General features: G+C 53.2%; 1 protein-coding gene across 1 annotated transcript in view; it reads left to right on the top strand.

The window, feature by feature from the left end:
* Positions 1 to 13,969, top strand: part of AMBRA1 (autophagy and beclin 1 regulator 1) — a 962,358-nt gene that overhangs the window by 524,900 nt on the left and 423,489 nt on the right. Inside the window, exon 12 of the mRNA XM_086959655.1 lies at positions 3,653 to 3,763. Within this exon, the coding sequence (XP_086815781.1) occupies positions 3,653 to 3,763 (111 nt within the window). The remainder of the gene's footprint in view (positions 1 to 3,652; positions 3,764 to 13,969) is intronic.

Here is a 13,969-nt window from a genome sequence, read left to right as displayed (position 1 = left end):
GTGCACACGCATTTTAGGTCAATGCGCTTGCGCATTGACCTAAAAGAGCACTGGCACAGCATCAAATCTCCAGTCTAGGTAAGGTCTGTTTAAGCCCCTATAGTCTCGCTCCGCTCAATGCTCATGCGCATTGAGAGGCGAGACCTAAAAAGGGGAGAGGGAGTGCTTTACCAAGGGGTGCCATACCATACTTCAGCTGTGAGTGGGTCCCTTGGCGCAGTGGACTCTCATCGGGTTCGCTGAGACTCCAGAGTATAAATATTGGATCTTTCCCCAACAAGGGGAGAAGGAGTGCTTAGTCAAAGCGCGCAAAGGACAGGGGGCTAGGCAGACTAGAAAGCAAGATGAGAGATTCAGGGGAGGTAGACAAAGCGAGAAAGAGTACTAAATGGGAACAAACATAATTAATGAGTTATTATATAGAGCTGGCTAGACCCGAAGGAATCAGAGCGCCTTACATGATGACGTCTGCTGGTGGTGGCAGTGACACGTTTGCTGTTGGTAGGAAATACCTTTGATATCTGCTGGTTGTGGGAGTGACGCCCCGACATGTGCTATTCTTGGGAATCATACTCAAACCAGCATCTTCCTAAAAGGGAACAGACATCCCCACCTGGCACATCCTGGGATCAATTAGTAATTTGTCAGTTTCTTCTAAATAATATAGGCAATTTTCACACAGTGTTTACTTTCCCGGAAGGATTCTGTTTAAATGTGATTTTAGCCACTGGCTAGCTGTAGTAGGGTAGTGGCTGGAGAGAATGCTAGTTCACCCTGATACCCCCAGAGATCACAAGAAGAAAGGTGGGGGCCTGTTTCACTGGCCTCTATTTCTAGCTACTGCTTGTACAGGTTCCCACAGCGCAGGGGAGTTTGGAGGGGAAGTGATCTCACCTTCAAAGACTGGAATCAAGCTTCCCCTTCTCTGGCTTCCTAGATGTGCCTCAAGCTTCCTTTTCTCCTTTTGCTGCTGTCTGCAATTGCCTTGTTGAAACTGCCTGCTCCACAAGTCTCACAGAAGCAGCTGGCCTTCTCCCATGCTGCTGATGCCCTGGATCCTCTTCGAACTCCTAACAGCAGAATCCATCCGTCATAGAGAAAACTTCCCAAACTCCAGACGCAGGGACCAAGTGTCTTATCTCTTGCCTTTTCACCACGGTTCCTGGCTGGCTTCCTTTGGACGGGCCTGGTGGGCCGCCTCTTCAGTCATAGACCAGGCTTGAATAACAGCTGACCACTCAGGGCCAGACTTTTAGCATCTATGATTGATAGGCTCATCCATTCAGAGGCTCTGCTCATTTTGCATCCTGATTACAACTCCAATCACAAACCATTCATGGCATGTTTAATGCACGACCAAAGCATGCATGCTATTCCCTAAACAGGAATTGTAATTACCTCTAGACCAAAAGGCACTGACCAGGGGGGTCCTCTTAGCAGAGTTAGTGCAGCTAAACCCAGATAAGAGCTGATTGTCTACCCCAACCCACCAAGCCTTGTCAAGGAAATGGGAAGGGGCACGGGGGGAGCTGGGATGTCCAGCAGAACAGCTCGCATTACTCACCCTGGCTCAACTCACCATTCCGCCCCAGTACACCCACGGACTCTCAAACACACGTCAGGTAGACAAAGGCTACAGGATCCCAGGTAAGGGATAGCCTGCACAGAATTGATCAGGACGGTGGCTAGTGACTCACCCCTTATAGATTTATTGCTGCCACTACTGTGTCGACCACAGCCTGGATGGAGAGGGCAGTAGCCACTCTCTGTGAAATAGGGGTGCATTAGGCATGCCCCCTCGAACTCAGAGCCAAGCTCTAGGGTCTCAATCCAGGTAAACAGGGATACTCTCAGTGGACATGTATGATTGTCATGCTCACTGAGGTAGGGATCTAGAAACCATACAGTAGCTTTTGAGTGACTTGCCTGGAGATCAGCATAAGGCAGGTGAAGCATTCTCTCCAGAGACATGAAAAAGACACATCCCAACAGAAGAAGATACCCACTGGCACCCTTTAAACTGTTTTTAAAAAAGTTACAAAACACGTGACACTGTTTTCACACTCTTGTCATCCTACTTTTGCTTAGTTACTGTTTGTAGGAATGACATTCTGGCAACTGCTGGGAATATGTGTAACATGCTGAAATCTGGCGCTTGTGAAAGTGACACCTTGATGTTTTCTGGTTGAGAGAATGACACCCTTACATCTTCTGTTTGTGGGAGTGACAGCCTGATGTCTGCTGGGCATAGGTGTGCCACCCTGAAGCCTGTTGGTTGTACGAGTGGCCCCCTCACGTCTACTGGTTGTGGGAGTTGACCCCCTGACGTCTGCTGGTTGTAGGCGTGATCCCCTCGCATCTGCAAGTTGTGGGAGGGACCCTCTGACCTCGTCTGCTTGTGGGGTGTTACCCTGATGGTTGTTGGAGTGACATTCTGACACCTGCTGGTTGTTGGAGTGACACCCTGACATCTGCTGGTGGGGAAATTGACTCCCTGACGTCTGCTGGAGGTGGGAGTGACCCTCTGACGCCTGTATTTTGTGGAAATGATATGCTGACATCTGCTGGTTGTGGGAATGATACCCAGACATCTGCTGGTTGTGGTTATGACACCCTGACGTCTCCTGGTTGTGAGAATGGCCCTCAGACATCTGCTGGTTGTGATAATGGCTGCCTGACATCTGCTGGTTGTGATAATGGCTGCCTGACATCTGCTGGTAGTGATAATGGCTCCCTGACATCTGCTGGTTGTGGGAATTTCACCCTGACGTCTGCTCATTGTGGGAGTGGCACCTTGATGTCTGCTGGTGGCGGGAGGGACATCTTGACTTTTGCTGGTGGCGGGAGGGACATCTTGACTTTTGCTGGTGGTGGGAGGGACATCCTGATGTCTGCTGGTTGCTGGAGTAATGCCCTGACATCTGATGGTGGTGGGATTTATGTCCTGACGTCTGCTGGTTGTGGGAATGACACCATGACGTCTGCTAGTTGTGGAAATAGCACCCAGACGTCTGTTGGTTGTGGGAATGGCACCCTGACGTCTGTTGGTTGTGGAAATGGCACCCTGACGTCTGTTGGTTGTGGGAATGGCACCTTGACGTCTGACGTCTGTTGGTTGTGGGAGTGGCACCCTGATGTCTGAAGGTTGTGGGAGTGGGCCCCCGACGTCTGCCGGTTGTGGGAGTGGGCCCCCGACGTCTGCCGGTTGTGGGAGTGGGCCCCCGACGTCTGCCGGTTGTGGGAGTGGGCCCCCGACGTCTGCCGGTTGTGGGAGTGGGCCCCCGACGTCTGCCGGTTGTGGGAGTGGGCCCCCGACGTCTGCCGGTTGTGGGAGTGGGCCCCCGGCGTCTGCCGGTTGTGGGAGTGGGCCCCCGGCGTCTGCCGGTTGTGGGAGTGGGCCCCCGGCGTCTGCCGGTTGTGGGAGTGGGCCCCCGACGTCTGCCGGTTGTGGGAGTGGGCCCCCGACGTCTGCCGGTGGTGGGAGTGACTTCCTGACGTCTTGGATTTTTCTGTTTGAAGTGCTGTCTGCTCTTGAACTCTCCTGTAATTGACGGGCCCCAGTACCAGCAGTGTACATTAGTCTACTGAGTATTAATGACTGTGAGTAGCATGCCCACAGGATGCTGATTCTGTCTTTTTGCCCCACTTTCAGGTGCTGTCATCGGAGATGGACAGTCGGCTGTTGCCAGTAACATCGCAAACACCACGTATCGGCTGCAGTGGTGGGACTTCACCAGGTTCGACCTGCCGGAGATCAGCAATGGTAAGAGGCTTGGCCCACGCATCCAGCTCGAGCGCAGTGACGCTGAGACTTTGTGGCACTAAATGCTCTTGCCCATGCCACAATGTAGAAAGAGATAGATTCAGTTAGACAGAGGTAATAAAGAAATAAAGTTAACTTTGCCCCATTCGACCATAGGGTCATTAGGCAAGGACCTCACGCCATGTGACAGGGGCCAGTAGTAACATAGAGACAAGAGGGTCCCTACACTGTGCAGGACATCAGCAGCACAAGGTGAGGGTGCTAGTCTTAGGTAGCTTAGAGCACCAGTTATAATTACTTGAGATACCTATAACGGGCAAATTTCTGTGGAACTACTGAACGGAGTTACTCCAAATCACAAAAATCCCTCTTTCTGGAACAAGATCTTGGTTTCTTCCAAATATGGTGTAAATCCGTTCAGCTGTTTGGGCTCTAGCTGTGTCTAAAGTTCCTATGGAAAAATGATTGGGGAATATGCGTTTTGGAACCCCTACCCCTTTTTAGGTCTCGTAGAGAGACCTAATGCCGTCCATCCACAAAGCTGACTTTTACCATCCGGATTTGGCCTCAGGCATTCACCCCAGCGCAACTTCTCCTCCCCCCTAATTACATCCCTGCTGTTTACTGTCTTGCCCGAGCCTTCCAGCAGCATTTCTCATCCCCTTACCATTTGCTCCTGCCTCCGAGAGCTTTAAAGGGATCTGCTTCACACTTCACGGCCGCCGTGACTCACATTTCTCTTTCCTTCGTGCCCAGCCCCCCTCCCAGCGCTGCCTTGTTTCAAAGGGTGACTGGTCACCTTTCAGTTGGTTATTACTAGAATATGTAGGTAAACGGGTAAGAATGAGGTGAAACATCTTCCCAGGTATTGTTAACATGTGTACAAACAACTAAATAATTAAGTGACATTATCACAAATTATGCAGTATTATCCACGCCTTTTCTTGCCGCATAATTTATTCAACTCTGCTGCACAACTTGGTCCCTTCCTTCCGTATAACTCAAGTGGCCCAGCACTAGTTTACAGAGTTTCTTAACACATAAATCTGCACGAGACTAGCTGACATATGATCCGCATTTGTAGATTTAAGACTGCACACTGAGTAAGGAGGGGGGAACCTTTTTGGCCATAGATAGATATGGAAAATGAAAAGGTGACCCATTTTCTCGGTATGTGCCTGCTCTTACTAAATGTATATTAGTGGAGTTTTTTTGCAGTATGCAGAATTCACAAGCCTAGGGTCAGGATCACTGTGCATATGTGCACTGCAGTGTCCTACCTTTCTGCACAGCAGTTATGTCTGTGTCATTCTAGAATCACAAGGGTAGAAAATGTAGGCAAGGCCAGTAAACTGTTTGCAAACCCGCACAGTGTAAGAAGATGGTGGGTGTTTTGGTTGCACGCACTGTTCACGAGCCTGGCACCCACAGTCGACAGTTACAAACGAGGAATCCTTTGCATTCTTGACTTGTATTTCTGCTAGTGTGAATCTACTGCAGGCTTGACTGCCTTTCTGCTAGCGTGAGTCACCTGCCAGTTTTGCGCTCAGTTTCACACTTTCTCCATGTGTGAGCCAGGTCCGAACACTGAAAAGGTGTTGGAAATCCGGCCTAAAGACTGTAGGTGATTCCCCACTGGCTAGTGGCTATCGGGGGATCTTGTCTCGATTTTTTTTTTTTTTTTTTGTCTAGAGTGGGGTATTAATTCTATTTGATAAAGGTGTCAAGTCAATGTCATGCTCATCACTTGTGCACATCCAATACTTGTTTGAGTTTGTGACCCATCCCCCCACTCCCTTTGGCGCCCTTTCTGTCTCCCACCCCTTTTAAGCTTGTTGCACCCTGCCATTCCCCCCCACCCCAAACCCAGTACAATTTCCCCGAGACAACACCCAATGATGTCCTCTGCATCCGTAGCTCTGTTATTATCCTACAGTCTCACTTGCACTATGCTGGGAGCCCTTCGTGGCCCACTAGTTCTGTATCGCACAAAGTACGCCTAATTCCTGCATTATGCCCTTTGGTGCTGGTCCAGCCACGAGTGCCATCCACCCGATATGTTTTTGTCAAGCCTGCAACATCTCTTCGTAATTGTCCCCTTTGCATAGACGACCGCCCGCACCACACCACCTTTTGTCCCCTAACCAGACCTCCCTCCGAAACAGAGCCCCCAACCCTTGAACGCCCCCGGCAGACCGATGCGCATCTCGCCACACCTCTCCTTCAAACCTGCCTCCCTCCGTGTCCAGCATGCCCAACTTAAAAGCAACTTCACCCCCCCCCCCCTTATTGTCCTTGAGTCGCCCCCGCGCCCCGCAGCCAGCCTTCCTCCAGAATCAATCATCCCCCCCCCATCCCCTCCCCCCACTTGTGGTCAGTTGTCCTTTGCTTCTTAGCCAATGGTGTGGCAGCATGGGGTGAAAGGGAGACAGACAAGAAAGGGGGACGATGGGGGTGATAAAACCGTTCTTGCAGCCCTGGGGCCATGTTTCTTTCGCTTATCTAGCAGGAAACCGAGCTCCTCCGCGACTGCCCCCACTCCCCCCCCAGTTGCACGAAGCGTTAGTCGCACGATTAGGAGCCAGCACACCGCACAATCCTCGCCTCCAACATGCTGCAAAAGGACAGCCCACTTGCATCCAGCACCTTACACCCAGGTGTCACAATCCTCCCTTCTCCCGATCCCCAGAAAGCCCCCCCGTCCAACGGCCGCTCATGCTCCCCCTCATTGACCACAATGCAACTTCCTCATGACAAGCCTTCACGTGTGTCCCCATCCCCAAATTTCACACCCTGCCTCCCTGAATTTGCCCTCATCCCCCTGCCGTTGTTCACGTTGCCCAGAGTGAGCACCCTGGCAACCCTGCCACATTCTGACGCGCTCCTCTGTCCCGCAAGACGCCGCCTTCTCCTGCCACTCATTAATAAGCCTCTGTCACCTTCCATTGCGAGACCCCTCCGCCCCTCTGGCATCCTGGCGACCCCGGGGGTGGAGCACCATGTGCAGCTCCGTGATGACCAGACCACTCTTAGACCCTAATTTCTAACCAAGGACACCAGCAGCTCCCACCATCCTCTGCAGCCAGTGCCCTTTTCCTTCGGCCTCTGCCCTGTTTAGCGCTTGCTATGCCACCCACTCAGTTTACCTTACCCGTGGCATGTACTCCCCGCTGCCCTGCCCCCCCACCCTCCACTCTCTGCAGATTGTAATTACTAGTGCGGAGGAATTTAAAACCTGGTGCCCTGCATTGTGCTGCACGTAGCCCAAAACAATCATCATTTACATTGAAAAAAGTATCACTTTCACTCTGCTCGGATGTAGGGACATTCAAAGATAGCATGCTTTTCATCTATTCATCCTCTGGAGGATTGCGAAGGCGATGCATTGCGCCTCGTCCCTTTGGTGAGCGGAAACCCTTTTCATCTTTCAGTCCATGAGTGCGGATTGTAATTTAAAAACCGTCCCCACCCACGTACGGGTTAATCATTACGTGTGTCTTGCTTCTTCTGGGGTGGAAATCGGGTTGCCATCTCCACGGCATGTTTTGTTCAGTGCCAGTAATAAAAAACCCACACGTTTTCCCATAATAGAAGGGGAGAAGCGGATATAAGGTTATCTTTGGTGCGCTGATTATACTAGAGCGATGAGTTATGTTACCCTAAGGTGTCAGAGCGCTTCACAATAGGAACAGTAATGATACATGAGAACAGTACAAGTGAACACATTACAAAAGCAAACGTTACATTACATGAGGCAAAAGTGACACGACCACGTTTCTCCGAAGCGAGGCAGAAATGCCTCGGAAAAAGCAGGGTCATTTTTAGGTCGAGCTATTACATTATATTAATAGCTCGAACATATAGTAGTTGAAACAAACTCTTGACAAACTCTTGACCAGGCGAGGATTGTCCCCAATGCATGTGAGGTAATCAAGCGTGAGGCTTCGCCAGCGCGCGCTTGGCCTCACTTCTCACTCACACACCCTCCTTCACTCCCCCTCGCTCGATCCCCTACCCCCCCCCCACCCGACTTGAAAGGAAACCTCGCACACCAAGCCTCGCACACCAACATTTGTCTTTATCTACTCCCGATATGCTTGTCCCCCCCCTCCCCCCCCCCCCCCGGCTCTTTTATCTACTTATTTGTATGGCATGCCAACTATGCTAGCCTGCCCTCTTCAAGGCTACACCCTAGAAGATTACGTGACGCTCGAGCAATCTGCTGTGAAACGGCATCAAGATTTTTTTTTTGCTCTTTTATCTACTTGTTTTAAACGTCTTCTCGTCTATGAAAAATTACAGAATGACCCTTATCTATGTATGTTGATGAATTCTAGCATTTGAATTATCGAGTATTAATCAGTTTACCTTATGTGGGGACTCATGAGTTACTTCTGGTTTTTGTGGAAGTTTTGTCTTGTTGCATTATCTGATTATCGTTGTCACAGACAAGTAACACAGAGAAGCATTCCAATGTGCAGCACAGTAGTATCGGAACAGAAACGTTCATTGTTACGTAAGCCAGCTGCAGTACTGTAAGGTCCCGCTCTGAAACCAGAGCAGTCTCAGTAAAGACACAACACAATGTTCAGCAGGCCAGTAGCCGTACAGAAACAACCCCCTGGTATGTCGTACAAACGGTACTAAAATATCCCTTTCAGTACAGCCACAACACGTTGTTACTTACAGCAGATCCGTAGCAGTACAGGAACATTCCATTCTAACTGAAAACCAGCCATAACGCGGCCACATCACATTGTTATATTATACTAACACACTAATCAAAATACCGAACCTTTCCATTGTTACATCAGACCAGTAAACGCACAGAAACACCCCATTCGGACAGCACACCAGTCACAGTAAATGCCTTTTTCCCGCTGCTGCTATTTTATTTCCGATGCTTGTAGAATTGCATCGGCTTTGGTAAAACCGGTAGCGGTGGGTGGCCATTTCGTATTTCATTCTGTGTACTTCGAAAATGGCAAACTTGTTGTGTGTAGACTCAAAATGGGAGCCAACTTGTAAAGGTATAACAATAGGTATGCAAAATAAGTTTGTTATACCATTCCCAAAAGGCATCCACTTTGTATCTAGATGCAACATGGCAGCCATCTTGACATGTTACTTTGTATACTTATTTTTATACCATTCCAAGTTGTGAGTCTTATTGTGTTTACTGTATAGATGCAGTGTGGTGACCTTGTTGAAAGTATATCAAATAGCATTTTCAAGATGGCCATACAGCACAACTAGCTTTGTTAGTGTTTGCTTCACAATTCTACAAGCGTTGGTAAAGCCAGTACCAAAAAAGCAAGTAATCTGAATGTGTGGCCGATTGGCTTTGCCAATGCTTGTTCTTCTCATGTTGGTCCCTCAAAGGAGAACAGCTTCTGTAACATTCTTTAGATTGGGTTACCTTATCCTACCTGTGCTTACGTTTAGAAAATTGTATTTTAGGTCTCTCCAGCCCGCCCATTGCTCACTAATGGTTGACTGCATCATCACTCTCATTTCCACAATCACTACATACACCACCAGCACCATGTCCACCACCCACCACCATGTCCACCACCCACCACCATGTCCACCACCACATCCACCACCACCACATCCACCACCACCACATCCACCACCACCACATCCACGATCACCATGTCCACGACCACCACCACGTCCACCACCACCACGTCCACCACCACCACGTCCACCACCACCACATCCACCACCACCACATCCACCACCACATCCACCACCACCACTACGTCCACCACCACGTCCACCACCACCACGTCCATCACCACCACGTCCACCACCACCACGTCCACCACCACCACGTCCACCACCACATCCACCACCCATCACCACCACCCATCACCACCACCACCACATCCACCTCCACCACATCCACCTCCACCATGTACACGACCACCACCAAGACGTCCACCACCACCACATCCACCACCACTGCGTCCACCACGTCTACCACCACGTCCACCACCCATCACCACCACCCATCACCACCATGCCCACCACCACTACCGCCATCACATCCACCACCACCATGTCCACGACCACCACCAAGACGTCCACCACCACCACATCCACCACCACTACATCCACCACCACTACATCCACCACCACCACGTCCACCACCACCATGTCCACCACCACCACGTCCACCACCACCACGTCCACCACCACCACGTCCACCACCACCACGTCCACCACCACCACGTCCACCACCACCACGTCCACCACCACCACGTCCACCACCACCACTACATCCACCACCACTACATCCACCACCACTACATCCACCACCACTACGTCCACCACCACTATGTCCACCACCACTACGTCCACCACCACCACGTCCACCACTGCCACCACCACTTCCACCACCACCACCACTTCCACCACCACCACTTCCACCAAACCCACCTCCACCACCATCACTTCCACCACCACCCACCACCACCACCACCATGTCCACCATCACTACCACCACCAAATCCACCACCATGTCCATGACCACCACCACCACGTCCACCACCACCACCACATCCACTACCACTACGTCCACCACCACCATGTCCACCACCACTGCGTCCATCACCAGCATGTCCACCACCACCACGTCCACCACCACACCCACCTCCACCACCACACCCACCTCCACCACCACCACGTCCACCACCACAACCACATCCACCATCACCATGTCCACCACGTCCACCACCACCATGTCCACCACCACCATGTCCACCACCACCACGTCCATCACCACCACATCCACCACAATGCCCACCACCACCATGTCCACCAACACCATGTCCACCACCACGGCCACCACCACCATGTCCACAACGAGGCTACTACCACATCCACCACCACCACCACGCCTACCTCCACCACCACCACATCCACTACCACCACCATGTGCACCAGCAAGTCCACCACCAAGTCCACCACTACATCCACCACCACCACGTGCACGACATCCACCACCACCACCACATCCACCACCACCACATCCACCACTACATCCACCACCACCACGTCCACCACCGCCACATCCACCACCACCACGTCCACCACCACATCCACCACCACAGCGTCCACCACCAACACCATGTCCACCACCAACACCATGTCCACCACCAACACCATGTCCACCACCAACACCACACCCACCTCCACCACCACACCCACCTCCACCACCACCACGTCCACCACCACACCCACATCCACCATCACCATGCCCACCTTGTCCACCATCACCATGTCCACCACCACCACGTCCATCACCACCATGTCCACAACCACCACATCCACCACAATGTCCACCACCACCATGTCCACCACCACCATGTCCACCACCACGGCCACCACCACCATGTCCACCACGAGGCCACTACCACATCCACCACCACCACATCCACTACCACCACGTGCACCAGCAAGTCCACCACCAAGTCCACCACCACCACGTGCACCACATCCACCACCACATCCACCACCACCACATCCACCACTACATCCACCACCACTACGTCCACCACCCCCACATCCACCACCACCACGTCCACCACCACATCCACCACCACAGCGTCCACCACCAACACCATGTCCACCACCAACACCATGTCCACCACCAACACCACCACATCCACCACCACACCCACCACCACCATGTCCACCACCACCACGACCACGTCCACAATCACCACCTCCACCACCACCACCACCACCACCTCCACCACCACCACCTCCACCACATCCACCACCACTACATCCACCACCGCCATGTCCACCACCACCACCACCACGTCCACCACCACCACCACGTCCACCACCACTACGTCCACCACCACTACGTCCACCACCACTACGTCCACCACCACCATGTCCACCACCACCACGTCACCCACCTCCACCACCATGTCCACCACAACTACCACCACCACCACATCCACCACCACTACATCCACCACCACTACATCCACCACCACTACGTCCATCACCACCATGTCCACCACCAAATCCACCACCATGTCCATGACCACCACCACCACGTCCACCACCACATCCACTACCACTACGTCCACCACCACCATGTCCACCACCACTGCGTCCATCACCAGCATGTCCACCACCACCACGTCCACCACCACACCCACCTCCACCACCACACCCACCTCCACCACCACCACGTCCACCACCACAACCACATCCACCATCACCATGTCCACCACGTCCACCACCAACATGTCCACCACCACCACGTCCATCACCACCATGTCCACAACCACCACATCCACCACAATGCCCACCACCACCATGTCCACCAACAACATGTCCACCACCACGGCCACCACCACCATGTCCACCACGAGGCTACTACCACATCCACCACCACCACCACGCCTACCTCCACCACCACCACATCCACTACCACCACCATGTGCACCAGCAAGTCCACCACCAAGTCCACCACTACATCCACCACCACCACGTGCACGACATCCACCACCACCACCACATCCACCACCACCACCACCACATCCACCACTACATCCACCACCACCACGTCCACCACCGCCACATCCACCACCACCACGTCCACCACCACATCCACCACCACAGCGTCCACCACCAACACCATGTCCACCACCAACACCATGTCCACCACCAACACCACACCCACCTCCACCACCACACCCACCTCCACCACCACCACGTCCACCACCACACCCACATCCACCATCACCATGTCCACCTTGTCCACCACCACCATGTCCACCACCACCACGTCCATCACCACCATGTCCACAACCACCACATCCACCACCATGTCCACCACCACCATGTCCACCACCACGGCCACCACCACCATGTCCACCACGAGGCCACTACCACATCCACCACCACCACCACGCCTACCTCCACCACCACCACATCCACTACCACCACGTGCACCAGCAAGTCCACCACCAAGTCCACCACTACATCCACCACCACCACATGCACCACATCCACCACCACCACATCCACCACTACATCCACCACCACTACGTCCACCACCCCCACATCCACCACCACCACGTCCACCACCACATCCACCACCACAGCGTCCACCACCAACACCATGTCCACCACCAACACCATGTCCACCACCAACACCATGTCCACCACCAACACCATGTCCACCACCAACACCACCACATCCACCACCACACCCACCACCACCATGTCCACCACCACCACGACCACGTCCACAATCACCACCTCCACCACCACCACCACCACCACCTCCACCACCACCACCTCCACCACATCCACCACCACTACATCCACCACCGCCATGTCCACCACCACCACCACGTCCACCACCACTACGTCCACCACCACTACGTCCACCACCACTACGTCCACCACCACCATGTCCACCACCACCACGTCACCCACCTCCACCACCATGTCCACCACCACATCCACCACCACTACATCCACCACCACTACATCCACCACCACTACATCCACCACCACTACGTCCATCACCACCATGTCCACCACCACGTCCACCACCACGTCCACCACCACCACACCCACCTCTACCACACCCACCTCTACCACCACCACACCCACCATCACCACACCCACCATCACCACACCCACCATCACCACCCCATCCACCATCACCACCCCATCCACCATCACCACCCCGTCCACCACCACCCCGTCCACCACCACCACCACCACGTCCACCACCACCACGTCCACCACCACCACGTCCACCACCAACACCACCACATCCACCCCCACCCCCACACCCACCACCAACACCACGTCCACCACCTCCACCACCACTACGTCCACCACCACCATGTCCACCACCACCACATTCACCACCACCACATTCACCACCACCACATCCACCACCATGTCCACCACAACTACCACCACCACCACAACTACCACCACCACCACATCCAACACCACCACATCCACCATCACATCTATCACCACCACATTCACCACCACCACGTCCACCACCACCATGTCCACCATTGTCTGACTCATTGTCAGTGAAATTGTTCTCCCACCCTCGCAGCTCCACCATTAAGTGAGGTGCCCCTGCCCCTGCACTCTTCAGGGTTGGTGATCGAGGCCCTCCTCCACCCACAGGTTTCCCTGCGCCTC

This window comes from Lissotriton vulgaris, chromosome 2_2, assembly GCF_964263255.1.
Source record: "Lissotriton vulgaris chromosome 2_2, aLisVul1.2, whole genome shotgun sequence".
NCBI classification, from domain to species: domain Eukaryota; kingdom Metazoa; phylum Chordata; class Amphibia; order Caudata; family Salamandridae; genus Lissotriton; species Lissotriton vulgaris.
The sequence above is the reverse complement of the archived record's forward strand: the minus strand, read 5'-3'. Positions and strand labels throughout refer to the sequence as shown.